This window comes from Mugil cephalus, chromosome 6, assembly GCF_022458985.1.
Source record: "Mugil cephalus isolate CIBA_MC_2020 chromosome 6, CIBA_Mcephalus_1.1, whole genome shotgun sequence".
Classification (NCBI taxonomy): domain Eukaryota; kingdom Metazoa; phylum Chordata; class Actinopteri; order Mugiliformes; family Mugilidae; genus Mugil; species Mugil cephalus.
In genome coordinates this window covers 14,002,876-14,027,315 of record NC_061775.1, presented here as the reverse complement: position 1 = coordinate 14,027,315, position 24,440 = coordinate 14,002,876, and the positions used below count along the sequence as shown (strand labels likewise).

Genomic DNA, 24,440 nt, shown 5'->3' with positions numbered 1-24,440 from the left:
TTTTGGTTTGTGTTGACATTGTCTATCTGTGTCTGGTTTTGTAGTTGTCTATTGTTTTAAAGTCTTCTCTGTCTGTGTTGTTGTTGTGAAAATTAGTATCTGTGCTGAGTCCGGCGCATTCGATCAATGTGGATTGTCCCAATTCAATAAACTACTACTTATAATTATAACAATAATAATAATAAAAAGAAGAAGAATAACCTGAATTTCTATAGCACCTTTTAAGGTAACCAAGGCATTTTACATAAACATGGGGAACAGAGAGGGGAAGGAATTTACATCGTCTTTATATCAGGTTTGTGTTTATTTGTAAGACCATTGATTTAAGGGTCTTCTTTTGATATATGGATTTTGTTTGGATCTGATACTGGATGTCAAATTGTTGTATATGAGAATGAATTTCTCCCTTGTTACTTATGAATCATTTGTAAATTAGCATGTTACACACAAGCCCTTTCATGTCATTTCTGTGTGTGTGTGTGTGTGTGTTGACTTACGGATCCGTCTGACGCGCTGGCTCCCACTTTGTCCCCCGCTGCATTCCAGCAGACCTCAAAGATTCCCCCCGTCCCTCTGTAACTGTGGACTAAAGCTCCCGTCTGCAGAGGTACGAGCATTTTTAGTTCAACAAGCATCTCCGTTAAAACCAACTGCAAGCCTTCTCACAGGAGTGTGAGTTACAAAGCGCACGTCCTCTCCCTACCTGTGTATTCCAGATGTGCACACATTTGTCGAAGGAGCCGCTGGCCAGATGTCGCCCGTCGGGGCTGAAGGCCACACTGTAGACGGGCTCCTGGTGTTTGGTCAGCGTGTGGATGCAGATGCCTCGATCCACATCCCAGAGACGGACCGTGGAGTCAAACGATGCACTTTGGGAACAGGAAAGAGTGTGAGTCAGGACCTAGAGTTTGACTTTATTGTGCAAATGTGCAGAAATGAAGACGAAATGCACACAAAGACGGTTTGTTCTTTGATTCAAAAGTTTAAATGAACAACTAAAAGCCCAGGAAACGGTCAGATAAATCTAATGTACCAGCTCACAAACTCGACAGTTCGCTACTGAGGGAAGAAAATGATGTTAACAATGAGCTACAAACTGCTATAGGCTTTGTACTCCAAGAATTTGCAACATCAAGGCAAAAATCCTGTAGAGTACTTCTTTCCTTTTTGGGGATCTCTCTGTTACACATATACAGCACAGACGGGAAAAAAAAAGTGTCTGGCTGCAGGATAGATCACTGACGTTAACTGAGGAGGTTTGTTTCAGTCGCAATTGTTGAAAGTGAAGCAGGAAGTAGAAACAAAAAGACACAGCGCTGACTAGTGTTCGGGTGGTGTCGTTACAGAGTGAGCCAGTCTGACACATATAAATAACTTGCCCCAGCGTAGGCTGTGTGCGTAGGTTACGGTATCTATGCCCCACAGTTCTCTAAAAGAGCCTTCAGAGAGGAACGGGAGGAAGCGGAGGCAGAGCTGTGCGTATATAAACACACATACCTGGCTAGCATGAGGTTAGCACTGGGGTTGTTGGTTCCAGGACCGGTGGGACTCCATTTGATGGTGTAGATTTCTTTGCTGTGGGCCTGCAGGTCATGGACACACGTGTCCTGTTTCATACTCCAGATCTGAAAACACAAAAGGACCAAAAGGAAAAATACTTAAGAAGAAATCAGTAAAAGTTATGGGGTTAGCATCCTGTTTAAAAACAGCTTAAGAGCAGCGGGTGGGTTTTTAATTTCATTTCAACTAGAAATTAACAGTTTAGTGCACAGGGACTTTGGTTGTACTCACAAGAGGAAATTCATACTGTGCCTGAGCAGAATTATACAATTTGATTGACTAGTGTGATTAATAGTAATAATAATATAATAATACCCTGGTCTGGTCCACATGAAGAGGTGGACAAAGGTAAAATGGGGCTGTCGGGTGGACTAATACGAATGAGACATAAGGCAAACGTTTTCATGAATTGTGCTTTGCCAAGTGCTTTTCTTTTCCATCCTAACATTTCGAATTGTAAGTGCACTCTGGCAGGGAACAGGTTGACTTGAGGCCAGCAGTGGAGTGGGAGGGGAGGCGATGATACTCAGGCACGGTCCAACAAAACTCTGCCTAGTGTGCGTTCATAACCCACGCGTTTCTTTGTGACTCAGCACTACATCTACGGCAAGTGCAGCGGCGATGATAATAACTACACAACTGACCTTCAACGTCATGTCGTCCGAGCAGGAGGCTAGCAGGTTCCCTGTGGGATCCCACTTGATTGCATTTACTTCATTCTGGAGGCGGGGAGGAGAAAGATGAAGACATGCTGGAACACGCCCTGAACACTTGTCTACATTGATTTAGACCAAAGACTGAGGGCGAAACTTCATCACGTTACAAATCATTAAAGTTAAACTGTTCACACGCATGAAGCACTTACTGTGTGTCCCTGGAATGTTTTAATGGGTCGGTCCTGTCCAAGCTTACAGACGTGGATGCACATGTCTGTACTACAGGAGGCAAATGTATTGTTGCTCTGCCAATCCACGTCTAGTGCTGGAGCTGTGGGAGATGGACACAGGGATGTTAGTGGGACGCAGAACAACAGCAGAGTATTAAGTCCAAAAAATACTCTCCTGTACCTGAATGGAAGGGAAACTGTTGCTTGGCTTCTCCTGTATGGGCATCCCATATGATTGTTGTCTGTCAGGAACACACGCACAGTTAGAGCGAACAACAACTACAAAGTTATTGGGAGTAAAAGAGGTACATGACAATTAATGATAGAAGGTCTTTAGCAAATGGAGTTAATATACAGGACAGGATTACCTTGTCTACACCCGCACTCAGGATAAAATTGCCTTTTTTATTCCACTTGAGGGCAAAGATGGGACCTTTGTGTTGCCCGAGAGTACTGGCCAGGTTACCTGTGGTGCAACGCATATAGAAAAAAATATTAAATATTAAAAACCATATAAGTTGCAACATATCACAGAATGTGTAACACCTGACTGCATTATCCAGACCTGCCTCTGGGTGGCAGCCTTTCTCTGGATTGAGCATGCCATGTGTCACACAGGCTGTGTACATGTGCAACAAACAACAAAGAATAACACCGTCCCCATGGCAACTAGCATTTGAAAAAAAAAAAAAAAAAGGGCTATGCAGAATATATATATACTTTTTGTACCAGTTTGGGAAATGTTCCCTGTGTCAAAGTAATCTCACCATCTTTCGTCCATATTCTGGCGAAGCCGTCGTAGGAGCCCGTCGCTAACAGCGTGCCCTCGCTCTGCCGGAGAGACGGAGGAAAGGGAGAAAAGTCAGCCTTTGTCTGGACACCTTCACTGAGGACCTAAGTCCTGTTCTTCTGAAGCGGCATTTGTGTTATGAGCACAGGCAGGATCAACATCAGCTGGTGTTTTGAGAGAGGAGCATGTTTCCATCAGCGTGGACGCTTTTGAAGAAATGTTTGCTCTAACTTAAATCCCACCAGCTGACCCCGAGGAAAGAGTTCCCTCTCGCATTTCACTGTTAAATGTCTTCACCGGTTACATTCAGTGCTCGGACGGTTCCTTTGCGATTTCCTTTTTGGCACACGGTGCACTCCAGAAGTACATACAGTACCCTGAAGATGTATGTTTACGCAAGAGTGCGGCTTTAGTTCTGCATAGACAAGCACTTCAATGTGTTTTTCCTATTCAACTGCTCAGAAGTACATTTACAGACGGGTGTGAAGAAAAAAATAATACTTTCTTTTGATTACGGCTGCTGCTCTCTGGACTGCTGCCCATGTCACTGGCTGTGGTTTCGAGGTTGTTCTACCTATCATCACCCACCGCTGTTTTCTTTATCCTATATTGGTTTTGAAGGCCGTCAGCGGTTTCTTTTCTCTTCACATTTTTTTCCACGGTTCTGTAGCTGTGGTTTTTCTGTTCGGTGTTGCTCAATGACTTTTTGGGTTTCTCTTCTTACAGATTAACTCTCCAATTGTAAACTCAAACACTTTAACGAAGGCTGAACAACAAACATTAACCGAAACACTTGGAAAACCAAACCAAAGCAGTAATTTGCGTAAAATGGGAAATACAAATTAAGTATCGTTTTAATGCACGTTAAATGCATTTCAATGTTTTAAAACGATAAAATCATTAAAAAAAAAAAAAAACGCGGCTCAGTAATTTCTGTTATGAAGTCGACCCACAGCTTTCACATGGTTTCATATTGCGTGTCTGTGTGTGTGCGCTTACATTCCAGTCTAGTGAGGTGACGTCTTTGTTGCTGGGGACGTCCTGTCCTCCCTCTCGTATGCAGTGCCTCAGGACCAGCTGTGTGGAGCTGCTGGTACTGTTCTCACTTAGGTTCCAGATACGAGCCGTCGAATCACCAGACCTGAGACACAAACACACACAAACACATTTCAGATGCCTGTCTGAAATAGCTGCACGTATATTAACTAGATGATGTGTCGTATTAAAATAAACTGTAAATCTGAAGGTTTGGTTTTGTAAAAAAGGGTTTTGTTGTGCAAACAAAGTGAACGTGCAGTTATCCGAGGACATGTTTAGAAGTGTTTTGTCTCTTGGAAATGTTGATATTTTTTTTGTGCTCATAAGAGGCACTGAACAGCTGGTTTTCTCCATCTAGAAAAAGCAGTTGTTTGCCTTCTCGTGCACGGTCCTATTTCTTTGCCGGACATTCCACTTGTTTGTCAGAGGAGGCCGGCAGACGAGGGAGATGGTTGACTCACCCTGATGCCAGTAAATCGCTCACAGGGTTCCAGGCACAGATAAAGACCTCTGACTCATGGCCCCTCAAGACCATGGCCTTGTTCTGGGGGATCTCCACGTCTCCATCCACCTCCATCAGGTCTGCGTGGTTGTCTGAGCGCAGAGTTCAGAGACGGGTCAGACGATCATCAATACATACAATACAATAATACACCATCAACTTTCCCTGCACTAAGTAAACGTGGCAGGTAATCACCATCCTTCCCGTCTGAAAACATCTCACTCACTTGCTAAGGCATGGGCTCCGTTCTCCTCCCCGTTGGCAGTATTCTCTCCGTTCTTGGCGTTGCCGGCAATGCTGCCCCCGGTGGCCGACGCTGGTGCTGACGCCGCGGCCTGCTGCTGTGCCATCTTATCCCGGTAAGCCTGCTGCCGTGTCTGAACGACATCTGGCATCACCGCGTCAATCAGAGACAGGGACTCGATGGGCCGGCCGTCGAATAACGTGCCATCCTGCGAGAGACACGACTCGTTAGAGCTGAGATGAAAGGAACTATCAATCAATCAGTCGAGACTTTATTTATAGAGCGCTTTCCATACAAAAGATGCAGCCCAAATACAAAACAAACAAAAAAACAGACAATAGAAACAAGAGATATCCCCTTCTCCCCCACACACGTAAACAGACACACATGCACATTTATAAACACTGAGGAAATGCTAATCCGCCCTCACCACTTTGAAGTTAAGGAAACACTAGAGAGATAAAAATAACTGTATAAATTATAATTTAGTGATTACTGAAAGAAAAAAAAATAAAATTCAATTTAAAGCCAGACTAAAAAGATAAAAACCAAACCGGAAATATGAGACTGAATAAAATTATTTTATTAACAAATCTAAAGCTGCCTGCACATGAAAATCGCACCAACATTTAAAGCAAGACGTGTTCTCAAATGTAGGACCAGTTATATTTATAAGGGAAATGTAACTTTTTCATGTGATATCACATCTAAATCTCTTTAAAATGAATTGATCAATAATTGTAATTTTCATGTTTACGACTGAAATTGTTTGTTATTAACGGGTTTACGTTGGAAATACAACAAAGTAGTAACACATTCGATGGGATAATCCCATGGCGGAGCATTTTTTGAATAGAGGGACTAAAAACCCTTTAAGAGTGGCTCAAACAGCCTCAAACTAAATCCTCACAATCGATAGAATAAATCTTTCTGGCCGAGTCAGAGTTTGGGCCGGGAGCCAGGCTCAAGAATAAATAGAAACTTAAAGCACACACACACACAAAAAAAAAACACAAAGTAGAGAATGTTGTGTGATGCCGTTCGTGTCCCACCTCATTGATGCTGACTTCAGCCTCCACGTACTGCAGGCCCTTCTGGATGATGCTGATGAGGGCAGCAGGGGGAACCAGAGCGCCATTTATGTTGGACTGACTAATATGACTCTCGATACCGAAGGTAAATGCTGAGTGGGAAAACCCTAGAGGGGAGAAAGGGGAGAGGAGAGCAGATAGTGAGTACATTTTTACTTTTTCTCTTTGGAACATAACGACATACTGTATATCACAGTGGATATTTTCAGCCTCAGATAGAACGCGAACATGAATTACTACCATTCTTGTCTCATAAAACCAACATTTTCCTTCCATTTTCCAGTCATAAAGGAACATGTTAGTCTCACCCGGCACAGTCCACAGATACCAGGTCTGAGCGGTCGACCTTAAGCTTGGCTACATGCGTTTTAAAATCCGGGCCAGGTTTGAAATCAGCTCGCATCAATCACCCTTTGGGAGAAACTTCACACATATTGTTCTCTCTAATCTCAAATGTGCACACGCTTTAGGATGTGGAAACAATAGCACAGCACAAACTACAGGATATTACTCAGACTATCTATCGCAATCTGAGAGCACTGAATGTATCATCTCCACACATGTTAGAGGAAAAAAAAAAAAAAAAAAGGCTGCAGCAGTTGCTGTAAATACACTGATCCACACTGATCTTGTAGTTGGCAGTAATACACATGTGAGTCGGTTTGTCATCTGCCAATCAAACCAAATGAAGGAGAAGCAGCAGCAGAGGAGGAATAACATGCTGTAACCTCGGACTGCTTTGCAAGTGTCGACGAGAAAATGTTTGGGAACGCGTCCATAAACTGTCAGTTTTAAGACCCATCTATCAGTAGTATTTTAGCTCACATGTCCTTGTGGACTCATTTGTCTCCTTGGTTATCGGGAAACAACACAATCGCGTAGATTTAAAATTCTAAAAATATAACTTTGGGTGTGTCGGCGGTTCAGCAGGTTGAAGAGCAGATGTGTAAACGTCAAATGTTACCAATTAATCACGGCCGAACCTCGGTACAGAGAGGCCTCTTAAACTAGCTGCGTTTCCATTATAGTTTTTTGCGAAATAAGATATTTCTGAAATTTCGATAAAGTATAACCGAGCTTCGTTTCCATTGAAAGGTGTTTTGTGAATCAGCTGTAACTCTCATCCCATAATTCTTATCACGCGAGACTTCACTGTGAGGAAGATTTAAATGAACTGGTCACATGACGCCCTGCATCATCTCCCGTGACGTTGAGATGCCAATAAGGTGTTTCTGTTGCACTTTTGTGTTAAACTCTTATATCGATCCGTCTGACAAACCACCTCATGAGAGCATTTAAGTGTTTTTCAAAATGTTTTTTTTATTGCGATATTAAGGTTTTATGCACCGTGACCACCGTTGTAACAGCAGATAAAATTAATCTGGAATCATTTTCTGCTACAATCTGAACTTATTTTCTTCAGTTTATTTTAGGGCCAAAACGAATGTGCTGATAACACACAAACTGCCACCGTCTAATGTTTTAACGCGTGATTACCGCGTGCACATTCTGCCGACCTATATTTTGAGAAGCGGTCAAAACAATATGACAGGTCGTAGTTAGTTGTAGCAGTGGATCATTTTAGCCTCCGTCATGATTAATTGAATTGGTAAATGTAACATTATTGGAAGTCATGAAAATGAATAATCACCTCAACGTACAACAACAAATAAGCACTTTGTGGCAACACATTAGCGAAGATCCCTTCATCATTCACAGGATAACGCGCCAATTTAAGGATGAGTCCAGTTTAGTCTTTAATACTGAGTATTAATATACTCATAATGGACGTAAGGACTTGATTAAATGTATTTTAAGACCGACCCACAATGCAAAATACGCTCGTATTAAGACGTTTTAAGGCCTTAAATTGGGATTGAGATCAAATTTTAGACTTTTTCAGACTCAGCAGGAACTCTGCACAAGCTCCCTGCAACTTCTGAGTTTCACTGAAATTGAAAGCTTCAGTACAAGTTCGTAATAATTGATGATACAGTATCTAGTAGATAAAACAACGAACAACTGCTGTATAAGTTTTTAGTTGACGCACAGAGAACATTTGTTTGGGCATGTCTTGATCTTTTCTTCCAGTTGATTCTGTGGAGGTGGAACAATATGTGATGGTTTATTGAAGATGAATATTTATTAGCTGTGGTTGCACAGCTGAGACTAGTCTCATCCACGGGCACATAGAGATGTTCTGTGTGTGTCAACAGCAGAGTGGGAGCATCGAGTTTCCAGATGTGCTCCGTTTTTATCCATCTATCCTCCTGTTCTCATTTTCCATTTTAATTAGCTTCTCAACTTTGACCCTCCACTAACATAAATATGTCTGACCATTAAACTGAAATAAATTGTTGCTGCCTCACAATAGTCGGTGAGGTAATCATCCATACTTTTTTGCTTGCGAGTAATTTTTATAATTTATTTATTTACTTTGCCAATTTATCTTTGTAGCGAGCTCTGCAAGGAGGAAATTTGCAAATAATGAACAAACACAGTAACGCTGGATGTAGAAGTCAGATTGACAGAAAAGCAAAAGAAATTATCAGTGTGTTAAGATAAAATTAAATCACAGTTTCCTTCAAAAACAGAGGCAATGACAAATACATGATGAATAGAAAGATGAAAGTGATACCTGACTCCTGTAGGTATCTGTAGACCAGGAAGTTGACCTCATCACTGCTAATGCTCATCTTTACTCCTGTTACACCATGAGGTCTGCACACACTCACCTAGCCTGAAAAACAAAGAGACGTTCATCAGTGAAGAGGAAATAGGCAGCATCAACACAACTGTTCCACGTGTGTCATGATAAACCAGGATCTCTTTGAACGTCAATTCTCTCTCCTTCACATCATCTACTCAGACGGCTTTCCTCTGTTCTGCAGAATGACTTTTTTTCAGGATTTTCATTCATTTATTTTGGAGTTTTTCAGTATCTAACGTGAGCCGTTAAGTTACAAAGTTCCTTTAGATCATAGTGATACTCAACACATCTGAGTAGCCTACAACTAGCATTTTAGCAGTAGCATAGGCTCTGTGTGGATCGGCTGCAGGAATATGAACCAAGGATAAGAAGGTAAACAAATCTAAGAAAAGGAAAAGCATCTAAGACAGTACGTAGAGGGTTTTATTTTGACAAACGTTCTCCACATACTGACCTCCAAGTACAAATATCCAAGAGCATGTTAGCATTATTAGCCCAAATCTGTGACTCGTCACCACCACCACGTCAAATTCACACAGAGTACATTCAAAGATGGTTGTGTCCTCAAAATTGAACCGAAGAAAGAAAAGCAACGTTGCTTCAAGTAGATGTGAAAGGCTCGGGGGGTTTTCAGGTCAGCACCCGCCCTTAATAGTTCAGATGTGGCTGAATTATTCTCTCAGTTCTGCTTGTACATCACTGTGACCTTATGGCGCATTTCCACGAGCATGGTGCGGCACGGCAAGGCATGACACGGTTCGGGTCTGTTTCCATTACAACCGAGTACCATATAGTACCTCCTCGACGTGGGCGGGGTCGTCACAACATGTCCGCGCAAAACTGCCGTGACGTCATTTACAGCGCGCCAAGCCACGCACAAAACCGGAAGACCCGAACAACAACAGACGAGAGAACACGAGCTGCAAAAAGACGGCGTTTGAGGGTAAGCTAATGGTTGCTTACACTAGCTTGGTGGCCTTTACATTGTGCAATAATGGCTGCAGGCTGGGTTTTAAAAAGTGGTGGGGTCGAGTCTCGTGTTTATTTACAGTCTGGTCGGTGGTCGCGCGCTTACGACGCTTCCAGTGACGACACTCGTTGGCCTATCAGTGGAAGGCAGTCGGCTGACGTCACGTTTAAGTATCGCTTCGGCTCGCTTGGAACCAGGGCTGAGGCGATACCAAAATATGACCTGGTACCAGGTACTACGTGCTACTGGAAACACGCAAATACCGTGCCATGCCGTACCATACTGTACCGTGCCGGTGGAAATGCACCATTAGACATTTGAGGCTGCTTAACATCAGCACACAACTTTTCCAACAGGACCAGAGAAGAGAGTTAGTTTTGAATTTTTTTTTCTAAGATGCCATAAATAACATCAACCAGCCACGGTGCTATCGAACACTGAGTTTCACTGGTCCACTTTTCTTTTCTTATTTCTTACTCCAGCACAAACTGCTGTTGTTATTGACTGTATGAATATGTGAGAACCTCTGCTGTGAGAATTACGGTTAATTTGACGCTTTTTGAACATCTTTTTTGACACTAAACGTTAGTTGATGCATTTCTTACTGTTTCTCTGCTCTACCAAAAAGATAAAGAGCCGAGATGCATACATAGTGACTGGTATGTGCCTTTAACTCAAACAACATTAGCAATGAATGGAAAGAGTGCAGTTTATCAGAGTGGAGCCTCTCTGCTGACGCAGCACCAGAACACCCCTACAGAAATGGCAATTTGTCTCAGCTTTGTGTGCATCTCACTGGCTATACCTACGATTTCTTTACAAATCCAGACCGAGTATAACATGGGCAAGAATGTATCTTATGTCTATGCAAAGGTGCTGCAATGAGAAGTCATTATGCGCAACACAGATATCGATCATTTCTGTGTTGATTATTCAGATTCACCTGCATCATCTTTAAAACACCCACCGACGCGACAAATTTCACTTCACATGAAGAGCACTGCTGAGGTAATAAACACGGTCAGTTGACACATGATGTCTTCACATCTCACACTGTCTCTGTTCAACCCACAACCCACTTCTACTCCTTTTGATGCACCAGCGTTAACTGACAAGAAAACAACAACAACAACAACTCTACTTATAGATACAAAGAGGAAGTTGGATTGTTCCACTTCCTGCAGTGTGACATCTTCGTCTGACACCGCTTTGTTTTTGAATTAAAAAGATAGTGAACCCCAACTTAAACGGTTGTTCTCGGGGGCCCAGAAAGCCAGTTCCTCAAAGCTCGTTTCCCCTGAGAATAATCAGCCATGTAAAGCCTGGAGCTCTGGAGTCTACGGCCGCTTCTCCCCGGACAAGAAAATGTTCTGTGCATTTAACGGCATTTAAGTGGATGAAACTCTCTCCTGGGTGCTGTGAGCGCCAAGTTACATTTCTTCTTTTTCTTAGATCTTAGTCTGGAGCAGCTTAATATTTAACCTAAGCCGTGACCGGCTGAGTTATCAGGATCAGACAGAGTTAATAAATGTAGTTTATTACAATTTACAATTACTGACACAATCATTTTATTATCAATGAATCTATCAGTCTATTAATGTACTGATTATGTTTTTCATTGAGCTGCCAACTGTTTTCTGAGAAGTCAGTTACATTAACCAACAAATAATAAACACAACTTCTATTTTTTTTTTTTTACTTTTAAACATATTTTAACATGCTATCTATGAATGAAGAAGCCTTCATATAAACATGCATGTTTATATGAATCCAGAGCCCTCATACTGTGACGCTATCCACTGCAACAACGCCAGCATAGCAGTTAGCACTATGACTAGCATCTAGTCTCGACTTCGTTGAATTCTTTTCTTAAAGAGAACTGATGAGAACAAAAAGACGACTTCAATTTTAGTGAGCGTGCCACTGTTTCTTTTATTTTTCATGGTCAGTTTTGGTCATTTAGCCAAACTGGTCGTAATTTTTTCTCTTCAGGATAAAATTATTGGCAACAAGAGGCATCGTTCAAGCTTCTGGGTCTTCATTTAATGCACGCCTTTACTTTTTGATGTTTGTTTAGGGGCTTTTACCAGAAACATTGTGGCGAGATGACGCATTGGACGCACATGGATTTCGTTACGAGTCATTACAGCCCTACTTTCAATGTCAGTAAACTGTAGAACACCGCACAGCGTTGCTACCGCCTTATATCATTTAAAACCGTAAATTAGAAAAGGAAATGCGATTCATCTATAATGCTAATGTGACAAACTGGCCGCTGCAACCGGGCAACAACTGGATACAGTTACACACTGAAGCTAGACAGTGTCAATGTGTCCGTATCGGTGGCAACTTTTGCTCCTTTCACTGATCCACCGTCGTCGAGCCACAAAAACATCAGCAAGCGCCGCACTAGTCACGGAGGCCAGTTGCATCACCTTCACAGGAGAGTAAGGCAGCCGTGGTGGTTGTGTGGGGATCTGTTCATAACCCTCGAGACAGCAGAGGAGGACGAGGAGGAGGAGGAGGAGGAGGAGGTGGTGGTGGCACGTTGGCTCAGCAACTCCTATGTGTGCCTAGACTCCGTCTCCAATGACAGAGGATTGCGTTTTCTATAAAGACAACTGCCAGCAAGCCGACAGTTTAGAAGGGGAAGGTAGTGCAGTGGGAAGCCAAAACAATGAAATGAGTTGAGCTAACTGAATTACAAACGTAGCACCATTTTGTCACGTTGAAATGAGCTGCTGCTACAGGCCCATGAAGCCCCGGCATTGCGGAAACACTCTACTAAATTAGGCCTATTATTAAATCATAAGCAGCTGTCGGGCTGCTTTCACTTCCAGTTAACAGCAGTGTCATACTGCAAACATTTACATCTTAGCTGCAGACCAACTTTTTTTTTTTTTTTTTTTTTTTAACGCAGCACACCCATACAGTTTGCGGTCACGGTTTGTTTATGACATAATGTGTCCTCGTCGCTGGAGAAAAAAAACACACATAGCAGGGCAGTAATAAACAGTTCAGTACGAGGTAATGTAAAGTCTGCTGCAGATATGTATAGCCTGTATAAGAACAGGCTGCAACCACACCATGCATAGCATTTAACAGCACTACATAACAGGATAGTGCAGCGTAGTTATGAAAAGGGTGTATTTCTCTGAAGCCTTTTCAGTGTAATGGTCTAATACAAGGGTGTCAAACTCATTTTAGTTCAGAGGCCACATTCTGTCAAGTTTGATTTAAAGGGGAGCAAGACCAGGAGCACAACAGCGTAATAACCTCGAAATAAGGACAACTCCAAAAGTTTCCCTTAGTTTTACGTTATGTAAAGGTTTACAATCAATGAATTGCAGTTTTAGAAAACATGTCATGAATAATCAGACATTTTTTTAAGAAAAATAAGTGAAATTTCCTCGTAGCTCTAGGCCTCTGTGTTGTGTTATGTCCACAACTTCAACTAAAACTGTGCGAAACACACAAACCCCTTCACAAGAAACACAGCAGTGAATGTCTTCAATTAAGTGTTGCCTTTGCAATTACATCCAGCAGGCCGTACGTTTGACACCTGTGGACTAATATCGTTGACAAGGACAACAGTTCACCAGCAAATTGTTGTTTTAAACCTCCTTCTCTCTGTTACGTTCAGTGAAGTCGTTCATTGATTTCTGTCGAGAGGATTTGGACCGTCCCTCTACAACCAGATGCAGTGAGTTTGTTGTATTTCAGGACTGGCTGACATGTTGTGCATGTCATGGTAGAATGGGTTTTGTCTATAGTGAAGTGTTTCCACACACTGGATGAACTGCTGCTAGTTTGTTGAAATGACCCACTGGGATCCTCGCCCATCTTCTCAGAAGCGTTTTGTCACGTGATCAGTGACTAGTCGACATTCTACGTACACCACTAAACTAATAAATACGTTTTCCATTGCGTTATGTTGTGGTTGTTATATTTTTGGTGGTGGTAACCCTAACCCTAATCCAAAACTTAACCCTACCCTAGCCCAAACCAGAGCTTTCAAACCGCTTAGATATGACACAACACAACAGAATATAAAGCTGAATCAATGTAAGACCAAAAAAATGAATTGATTCAGCGCCAAACACTAGTAAAAGTTACCACTCAACATCCTCAAGTTAGACCAAATTCATGGCACGTTTGGTGGACACTTTAAACTTGTGCTAGAAAATTATACGGTGAGTCTTCATTGTAACTGACAGACGTACTCTCGTTTCTCTGTCACTGTCCTGACCTATCTTTAAGGACGCCAGTTAACCTGCCCAAAGGCAGAGAGGATCAATGCACAGCAGTGTAATGAGTCCATCGCGTATTAAAGGCACAAATCACATAAAGCAGCCTATAATCATGACATGTACTTTAAAGCAGCTGCTTCCACAATAAAATAGCATCAACTTAGATACACAGTTTATTTAGCACATGTAATAATATCCAATGTGTGTAGTAATGGAGCACTGAAAAGCTTCTACTTCTACGAGTCACCTGCTCTGTTATTTAGCCTCAAACCCACTGGCCAAGAGATGTCGCAGATGCCTCTTAAAGAATGCAGCACTGAACTCACACAAACACGCAAATGTTTCTGAGAAAAATCAAAGATTATTTGAGTTAGTTGACTGCTGCCTACCTGTCATACTGAGACTTTTCCATAACAATACAAAAATGCATAAATTAATTATTTGCCAACGGATGCTTTTTTTTTTTTTTGAACGCAATAATATTTGGAGGCCACGCATTATTTTATCCCGTTATATTTCCGGCAGTGGTAATGACTACACAACACATTCAAGTTGCAGAGCTCGAGGCAAAGCAGAAATAAATTCATCTGCCGTTGCGATTGTTGAAAGCGAAAAAAAAACCTACACACGGTTTAGTGAGTGATCATTCAGACCCTATGCTTTAAATCCCACCTGACAGCAGCTCTGCCTGGGGAGGACCACGGGTTTGTAAACAGCAACCTACAGTTCCCGCCACTGCCGGCCCACTGCAGTGGCGCTGTGGAGCCACGGCTGCAGCCAGGAGCCTGTGTTGACAGTACGCTAGAACAGAGGGGGGGATGGGAGAGGAGAAGGGAATCTCTGTCTCTGCATTTCTTCCCTCCCCCATTCCCTCTCCCTCTCCCGCTCTCTCTCCCTCTCTCTCTCTCCGTGTGATTGCTGCCAGTGGCAAACTGGCCTGTACAGTAAATCTTAAGTCACAGCTCAACGAGGGAGGGAGGGCGGGAGAGACTCACAAGATAATCAGTAACCAAAGGGTAATCAGGACATGGCTATCAACGCCATGAGGCATATAACCGCTTCCCACCCATGACGCGTCGGTTAGAAATCATACTGCCGGGGTCCCTCCCCGTATCAAATCAGCATTACTGAGCAGCACCAGATATCACAATTTGATAACTGAAACATAATCAAAGATGCAACAAAAATTGAATGGTTTATCAATACACGCTAATGCACAATGAGGAGTCACAACAGGCTACTATATTCCTACTATATGCACTACACAATTACATTCCAGCCGTTAATCAATCTGAAAGCTGCTGAACATCGACAAGTGTTATGCTACGGGTTCAACGACTTTGTTTTTTGTAAAGTCGACTAATATGTGGTCGACTACTCGACTCAGCACAGTAGGAAATAATGCTTTGCAACAATTAAATCTATTCTTGACCCGAACACATATTGTAGAGTTTCACGCAAAAGACGCTACAGAGGCTTTTTTTTTTTTTTTTTTTTTTACAAGGTAACTGAAGACTGAACGCAAACCACCATCGGCCCGAGCCCACGTCAACACCATAAACACACTCAGTCTGACACTTCTAATAAGGGTAACAGCCACAGCAACAATGTCAACTAATGAAACGCAGCAGAACTGAACAAAACAAAAGAACTTCTCGATACTGTGCCGTGCGGATGTGTTTAGTCTACATAAATCTGCACCGTCAACAGCATTTAATCGTATTCCACGGCGCGTTGCATGTCTCATATCCGAAGCCTTTTCCGTGTGTAGTAGCTAAAGGTCAAACGCTTTTACACAAAGAAATTCGCCAGCTAATAGTTGATGTACACCCTCTTTATCTCGGTGACCGCGGTTAAAGTTTAGCGGATGTCTTTCATCGACTCAAATTATTTGTCTATGCTTAGTTGAGGCTCTTGCACTACACATGTGGATTACACAATTTACACAATTTATTCTGTTCAACTGTCTTTAGCCAAGTCGTTTTCTATATAAAGAGTTATGTTGTAGGTATTTGAGCCTTACATAAGTGTTACAAACTAACTGCTGATACTGATCTTTATTGAAGGTAATGCAGGGACAACATGCTGAGGTTATCAACTGCGTCGATTTCATAAATGTGTCAATTGCATGAATTGCAATCGCAATAATCATTACGGATGATTACAGCGCGTTCGGTCTCATTGTTCAAGGTTGGTGCCGTTGCTTCCTTATCTGTTGTGTATTTTAGATGCGGTGGAGATGAACTCAACGTCGAAGAATTCCGCCAACACTTCCTTGGGCAAACGATAACGTACAGTACTGGTGACACATGTGCAAGTTTGTAAAGGGTTTGGTTGAGTGCGTTTTATGTGAAGAGATAGTTAAGAGATTGTCTTTGGTGGAGAAAGATTCAAGATGACTGACACAAATTCAGCCGACAGTAAAACAAGTGAAGATATATGATAAAAATGCATTTCATGTATTTGTTTTTAAAAATGGTCTCATGTATGTATGGTGATTGACTGGGGAAAGATCATCGGATGTTCCTTTTAAGTAATGGTTAAACGTCTATGTGTATAAAGTGAAACAAATAAAAATCAACGGTGACTCCATGCTGATGCGTGCGTTATGCGTCTTCCCCATAATTCAAACCATTTAGGTTTTAGGTTGTTTGAAGCCTTTTCTGCATCAGAGACTCAAGCTGGGATGACTGCTGCTCTGATTCTACTCTACAGCAGTGCAGAGGAAATGGGGCGCATTCCTATTTAAAGGCTCTGTCTGAGACTTGACGGTTTGAGTCTATTTTCAGAGAGTAGCAGGAAGAAATTCAGCGAGTGGGGGATGGGGTGATTTACTCTGCTTCTATGGTGGTTTGAATATGCTTTGAGTTAGCATTTAAGTACAAATCTGTGAATATCATTGCACAGCGTATCATCATTAAAGTGGCTTTAGTACCACGGGTTACGTAACAGAAGGAATCAAGAAAACTATCACACAACCATTTTACAAATTGCAGCTTTCAGGCCAGACGGCCGACTCTCTGACCGGCCAGACTCAGATGCTAAACAAATAACGGTGGAGGTAATCTTCGTTGTCTTGTTCCGTGCTCGAACCGTCTTCTAAATGGCTCCTGAAATGTAAGTTTGAGCCCAAATTAATCCTAAGAATGTGGGTTAATGATGATAAAAACGGCACACTAAACAGCTTTAACAGGATGGGCAGCTGTTTGTGTACTGTGACGCCCCTCTGGCCCTGCTGTGATGGCTCTGTGAAGCAGAAAAGAAGCGCGGCCGGCTACGACAATCAAGCCAATGCGCCAGAGACAATTGCACCGATATTGCTGGGCCACCAGGTGCCTAGGGGTGTAACATTACGGACATCAATTCAGGAGACACTGTAAGTGAGTCATGCAGAGTAGCTGTCTCTCAGAGTGACAGATTGCACTGGCGAGCTTGGTTCTGCCTCACATGGCCTGTGCGAGGTCAGCGAGGCTAGCTGCCTGTTGGTGACAGATGGTTGCATGTAGGCCCTGCCAGCAAGCCTCACTTGACGGGTAGTTAAACCTGCTCCGGGCAGCTCGTGTCCATCTGAATTCAGCAGGTCGACGAGGGCCCCCCCCCCCCGAATCAGCGGCGGTTATCTCACAGCGAGCAGCCGCGCTGGCTTAGGTTAGAAGACCTCACCTAAGTAAGAATCCCGGTGACTTTAGGAATGTCTTCAGAAGGTCAGGTCTGAGGCACATGTTTCAGAGAAGTCGCAGTTAAAGCCTTCTTTATAATTCCTATAATGAGGCTAGACACCACATTAACTATAATGCTACAGGTGCACTGCTTAAAAGTAAGGGGTTCACTACTTTGTGTCAAAACTTGAATGACAAAGTTAAAGGAAAACAAAAACAGAACTATAACTACAAACCCAGAATGACTGGCTTTACACTTGACATGAATGGCTTGACTGGTTTTAAGTCATTAATCTGCGTAGTGTGAAAGACAAACAAGATGAGCCAATTTATAGACAGCTGGGCGCCATCACCTGACTGCAGGTAGGGTGTGAGCGCGTCTGGAGTCTTGGAATAGAATACGATGCGGTGAACTCTATTTACCTTTATAAGCATCTAATGACCTGCCGGAGCAGCATGATGTTCCAGAGCAGGGGAAAACAAACAAGGCTTACTTTAGGCACTGTTTAAATAAGATTACTCTTTGTGCAGCTAAACAGTGGGCCATGAACTTAAGGTGTGAACTAATCAGGTGACAATGAAAAAAAAACAGGGTGGCTATGGTAAAGTTAATTTAGCACGCTCACATGTAGCAGTTTGCTGCACAGCCAGAGTCCACTGCGCCTGACAAAGTGGTTATTTGTTATTTTCAATTTAAATCATATCCAGTCCGGTCCACTTAAAAAATATTCATACAAACATCTTTCCGTCCGTTCGTGTAGTGCATTTGTTTTTGCCCTCCACAGTTAATTGGCTGTAGGAAACAAAGCCTTTCTGAAAAATGCTACTCCTCGTACGTGACATTTAGCAAACGCTTCCCGAGAAAAGGAAAGAGGACGACTATGCCTCCGTCTACCGGTCTGGTTGCAGCTGACGTTAATGTAGACTTTGAAGGAATTTAATAAAAGTGTTTTTTTGCAGAGCATTGTGATGTCACAGTCAATGTGACCTTTTGAATTTTATACGCCATCAGCTCATCATTTTATCTTATTAGACATTCGAATTCTAGAGACATGGGCAAAAACGTGTTTTATGAGGTCACGGTGACTTTGACCTTTCACCAACAAAATCTAATCTCATCCATTCAGCTCACCCTAGCGCCCTGGTGGACATTTGTGACAAGTCAGAAAAGAAATTCCCCTAAGACTGTCTTGCAATATTGCTTTAACACAAATAGGACATATGGACAGATGTACCATCTGAAAAGCTGGGGCTGGGTTATCTCCGCTGATTTTCCCTGAACAAACTTGATCCAAAAGTGGTTTGATTAGAGATATTTCAGTTACAATAACGCTACATCCACACTGCCTGTGTTGCATAAGACAAGAAAACAACAGCAACACCTCCAAACAAACCTGACCTGCCAGGCCAATCAAATGGTTTGGACGGGAGGGTAAGAGGAATGTAGACATACATGGAAACAAGACTGGGGTAGTATATGTAGAATACTTCATAGCATAGAGTGTCCTGTGAACCAATTTAATCACTAGAGCAAATCCTCTGGAATTTGTCCATGAAATGTCATCATTTTCGGCAATAGTGTGTCCACACATATATTATATTAGTGCGTATGTGCACGTTACGTAACAAGAAAGCGCACAAGCAGAATGCCAAAGACTCGGTTTAAGGACCTACTGCAGAGACCGGAGTTCAGCTGCAGCGGTGATTTGTTAAAGTGGAATTATGACCTGTCCAAGCTGCTCTCCTTCATTCCCAAAATGGACATTTCGACATTCACTCCACCTTCGTGCAGTGACTGGCCAGCTTTACTGAAGTGAAAGAGGAGACAGGGACGTTACACTTCTTTTTCTATGCGTACTCTGCATGCTGCCTACTTCTTTTTTTTCTTCTTTCTTCGTTTATTAGGCAACGTTTGTGGCATGAGTCAATTTCAACGTCTCCATTTAGACGCCGTCTGAAAATGTGCCTTCCAGTGCGGACGTTCACAACGCCCACATTTTATTTCTAACCTAGTCGGACAACACACATTAAGAACAAGTTCTCTAACAGACCTGTAAGCCAAGCAATTTTTATAAATGGAACTTTTTCTGGTAAGAAATTGCTTTATTTCTCAGCACTTATTAAGCTCCCAGATATAGAAAACCCAGCTAGAGATCTGTTGAGACAATAACAGATTATCTACAAACCTCATGTCCACATCTATCACCAATATTCCCTTAATTTCTCTCCGATTTGTCTGCCCTCTGCAGCTAAAACCCAACTAAAAGCGTCCAGACTGATCTGATTGCAGGTGGCCATCTTAAAGTGCAATTCCACGTAGACCAAAACACAGTGAGGACACATTTTAGATACGATCACTCAGACCACATTCTGAGGAAGTCTGGGCCACATGTAACATTTATAACCATGGTCTTTTGGTAGTGCATAATGACCGGGAACTTGCTCAACCAACGTCCTCTTGAAAGATTACCAGGAATGAGAAAAGTACAGATGGTCTTTCAAAAACATTCTTTAAATATTCTGTCCTTGTAGAGTGATTTTTTTAAACTGCGTGTAGGTCTCAAAAATAACTAATGTAAAGCCAGTGACTTCACAGCTCTTTAAGTCCCACTATTTGTATCATGTCCTCACGCCAGGACCACTGTTTTAATTCAACAGCACGACACACGTGTGCGTTTTAAAACCGAGTGTGACAAGGACTTAAAGCTGATCTGTTGTAATCAGATCACTTCGGACTAATGTTAGTACTAGGCCTGACCAGGGTGTAGGAGAAGTTACTGAGCTTCTGGGTTAGCCGGGCGCAAGTCCCGTGCAAGATGCGTGGAATGCCTACATTGTTTTGGACCCACTACTGGAGAAGTGTCTGAAATATTTGTGGTGTGCTCTCTGAAGGAAGGCACGTTCTGCAAGACGCATAACTCTGAAGCAGATTCTTGCTGCTAAGCGTTTCACTGAATCTATACAGTGGGCTGAATCATTTTAGAACAAAGACCGTTTTCTTCTTTATTTACATACAGCAGCCTTGTGTGTAAATGGCGCAAATGGATGTATTAATACAATTACAAACGCACATCCTAAAATCAAAAGCTATGACGCCAGTTCGGTAAAGAAACAAGGCTTTCTTCTAAAACCAGAAGCATGGAGGCTGAGACTGTTGTGGTATTAATGTCTTGATGAAAAACATTTTGCAAGTTTGAAACAATGCTAGGAGGCAGTGTGAAATTAAAGGCGTAGTTGTCGATGAAGGCTTTTGCAGGGCACAAACAAATTGGCTGTGTAATTTGTCTTGCACTCTGGACCTGAAAAGGAAAACTGATCCAAAAGTGCTAACTGCAAAGCAAGCTGAGCTACATGCCATTCTCAGCACAAAAATAAATAAATAAATAAACAAAACAACACTCCCAGCACCCTCCTCTGTTTGTTTCGTCGCTGTTTGTTTCCCTCGGACAGGATGAACCCCTTTTTCCAAAGTGCATCACACGAGAAAAGAATTTTCTGTGCTATACGCAAAAATACTTGGTGACCATGCACCAATACCTATAAGCTATTTATGCAAATAACACACACAACACTGGGTGACTAACAGCTACAGTGCTGAGTTGTAGCGTCATGGTTGAAACAAACAATCGGAGCCGAGGCCTCGACAACGAAGAAAACAAAACCTCCCAAAAATACTGGCCCAGCATTAATCAACAAACAGATCCCTGTGTGCAGCTGTCACTGCGTAGCATCGCGGCTCGACCGAAGAACCAAACACTGACAGCCTGAATGTAAACAAACATAGGCGTCACCAAGGAGACGTGGAGCGTATGTGGGCCGCATCATGGTTGGTATATTAGGCACCGCTGGGCAAAGTTCACAGGAAATCTGCTGGACTCTTTAACGGTACAAAACAGGAAGAGACTGATGGTCTTCCAGTGGAAGTCAAACCGAAACCTTCAAACATTCTAGCAAACACGAGTAGTCGACAGAGCAAAAATAAACTCAGTTATTGTTCTCTTCAGTCAAAGGAGCAGAGTACACAGAGTAAAAGGGACATAGTGGAAAATGTGTTCCACAGCTACAAAAGCAGCAGCAATGACCATGAAGCTTGTGTGTTTACGGCATTTTCGAACCCGTTTCTGTTGTTGTCCACCTGAATCACGCGTCCTTCACAAGCGTTCGGTCTCAAATACGTTTTTGGGTGATTCCAGGCGTGAAGCTATACGTGCAGGACGACTCATCCAGCCCTGTCCAGTTCAGTGCATCTTAACTATATCTATGCGCTTGCACTGGCTCCGGGATCTGAAAGCAAAGCCTGCTTGGCCAATGTTGAGAACAGGCAGAAATATTTTCCAGCCAACCAGACTGTAGATCACTCACCACAGTAGTAAGTCTGTATGCACCACCGTTTTTTTCAGTCAGGGCCTTGTACCATGAGCCAAAACCTGCAAAAAGGAGTTTAAAACTCAGTTAAACACGTTTGAATTAAATAAGGGAAAGCAAATACATACACACAGGTCAAACAGCACGCATCACAGCGTTTCTCGTGCATTTTCGCAACATAAGTTTCTGTTCTACAGTGGCGTGAAAAAGTGTTCACCCTTCCTGATTTCTCGTTTTTTTTGCACGTTTGTCACACTTAAATGTTTCAGATCTTCAAACAAATTTAAATATTAGCCAACACGAGTAAACACGAAATGCATGTTTTAAAATTTTAGTTCAGTTTTACTATTAAGGAAATAAGAAAATACAAACCTTCATGGCAAATACTTTTTCACACCACTGTAACTATACAAAGCCTTCAACACATTTGACAGACCGCCAAATGGAGGGTTTATTTGTGCCGGCCTGCACATTTTAAATTAGAATTATTTAGCATCTCACGCAATTTTGTGTAAGTGAGAAAATGCATATAATGTACTTGGTAGGACCACTACATATGAACATGTATTTCAGCAAAATTTTAATTTTGGTGTATTTTCTTTCATATTTGTATTCACTAATGTTCCTGCCAGATTAGGAAAGTAAATGTTCTTTTAATTGAAAATCTTTGGGCTGTCGCACTGCAATGGAGTAATATCGTATTATAAGTATTATTATTTTATCTTGTGAACCTTCATGTGGATACTTATGTATAAAAATAAAAGTACTTTATCATAATTTTCACTATGATTTACCTACTGCGAGATTAAATCGAATATACTGTTTACCAAGCTATCTGGATGCATCAGTTTAGTCTAGGAAATTGCAATTTATAGTTTTCCATTTTATAGTTTTTTCCACCACATTTAATGGCAATAAAACATCAATGCACAAAGCAACATGCGTGCCGTGTTATATTATTCAAATAAATAAAACAAAAAATATATAACTTATTTACACATCAGTGTATTTGTTACAGCAAAACCGATCCTCAGTTCGGTCACGACTCCCTGGGGACAAGCAGTCATGACCTGCCAGGGTACAGGAAATGTTTTCTAATATAAAATAACCCCTGACTGGAGGCAAAAAAAAAAAAAAAAAGCGTCAGCCAGCAGCACGTGGAGATTGAATGGCCTGACCATGTGACTGACACTCATTCAGACGTCTGAACAATGGTTCACGTCTCCAGTCTGAGAACAGAGGGCGACAGCAACGCATCGGTAGAGCTTGTTCCCCGCACGCATTTGCAGCTGGTAGCTTTTATCAAAATGTAAAGCAGTACACTGCTGTGCTCTGCAGTCATCACCACCCCTGTGAAGCCTATACTGTCCCATTTTAAATGAAACTGCAACTCAACTCTGTGGTTGTTATTAAGGCTGAAGTTTACGGCGCTGTTGTGTTGCCGGATTGCATAATACCGCGCATTGGAAATCACTAACATTAAGAATTTTTTTCAAGCTCCTTCTCTTAGCTCACCGCTTCCTTCTCTGTTTTCCCTGACCCTAACTTCCTCTGTGTATTGTGCCTTTTACTCATTGTTTCCATTGATTCCTCTGTCTTTCCCTTCATCCTGTCTCGGCTGCCTCTCCACAGGGCTGGTGAGGCTGCAGAGCAAAGGCAGATACGATAACCACAAAGAAAGCAAACAGGAGTAGTTGGGTGTGGCTCGGAACGAGCGGTGAAGGTTACCGTGGGCTTGCCGGAGGACGTGGCCCTGGCATGCCAGGTAAAATAAAAAGGACGCGCAACGCCAGGCTGTCACAACGCTCATCTCTTTGATCAAACATGAAATGTGAAGCGCTTGCATTTTTACCCGCCTTCATTAATGGAAGTTTAAACAGAGAAAGATTAACGCTGACAGACTTATATAGGGACGGCTGAGAGTGGGCTGGCCGCAAAACCATTTATCACTTTTGCTCGCATATTTCATTTTATTATAGACTCATACAAACAACGTTCCTGACGATCCCTCAGCTCCAGCTAGATAAAAGTTCAAAGGAAGACAGGCACGGAAACTAACTGGTTAGATTAGATTAGTGGAGTCAGCAACTAAACGACATGTGGTTTTCTTTCCAGTTCTGACAAAACATAGCACCAAGTCAACAAAGTCAATCTGCCAAAATACCACAGCTTGGCTCTCATGGTAGTCTGGGTTTTTGGGATTAGAGAATTTTGAGTCCTTGTTTTCATCCATTGCAGCTTATATCAGTGTCAACAATGGAACAGTTTGACTTGTCAAGTAGTTTCTATACCCAGTGGCCACATGAGTTGGGGGAGAAGACCGCTGCCAAACAAGGGTGTATGAAAACACAGTCAGACACCCATTCTCAAAAAGA

General features: G+C 42.3%; 1 protein-coding gene across 1 annotated transcript in view; it reads right to left on the bottom strand.

Moving 5' to 3' along the window:
• tbl1xr1a (tbl1x receptor 1a) overlaps nt 1-24,440 on the bottom strand; it is a 41,293-nt gene that overhangs the window by 4,374 nt on the left and 12,479 nt on the right. Inside the window, exons 2-15 of the mRNA XM_047586576.1 lie at nt 22,063-22,127; nt 8,750-8,851; nt 6,073-6,218; nt 5,003-5,228; nt 4,736-4,868; nt 4,236-4,377; nt 3,214-3,277; nt 2,815-2,912; nt 2,628-2,688; nt 2,426-2,547; nt 2,205-2,279; nt 1,498-1,625; nt 704-869; nt 498-599 (exon numbers count right to left, since the gene is read on the bottom strand). Coding sequence (XP_047442532.1) covers nt 498-599; nt 704-869; nt 1,498-1,625; nt 2,205-2,279; nt 2,426-2,547; nt 2,628-2,688; nt 2,815-2,912; nt 3,214-3,277; nt 4,236-4,377; nt 4,736-4,868; nt 5,003-5,228; nt 6,073-6,218; nt 8,750-8,807 — 1,521 coding nt within the window. The 5' untranslated portion in view covers nt 8,808-8,851; nt 22,063-22,127. The remainder of the gene's footprint in view (nt 1-497; nt 600-703; nt 870-1,497; nt 1,626-2,204; nt 2,280-2,425; nt 2,548-2,627; nt 2,689-2,814; nt 2,913-3,213; nt 3,278-4,235; nt 4,378-4,735; nt 4,869-5,002; nt 5,229-6,072; nt 6,219-8,749; nt 8,852-22,062; nt 22,128-24,440) is intronic.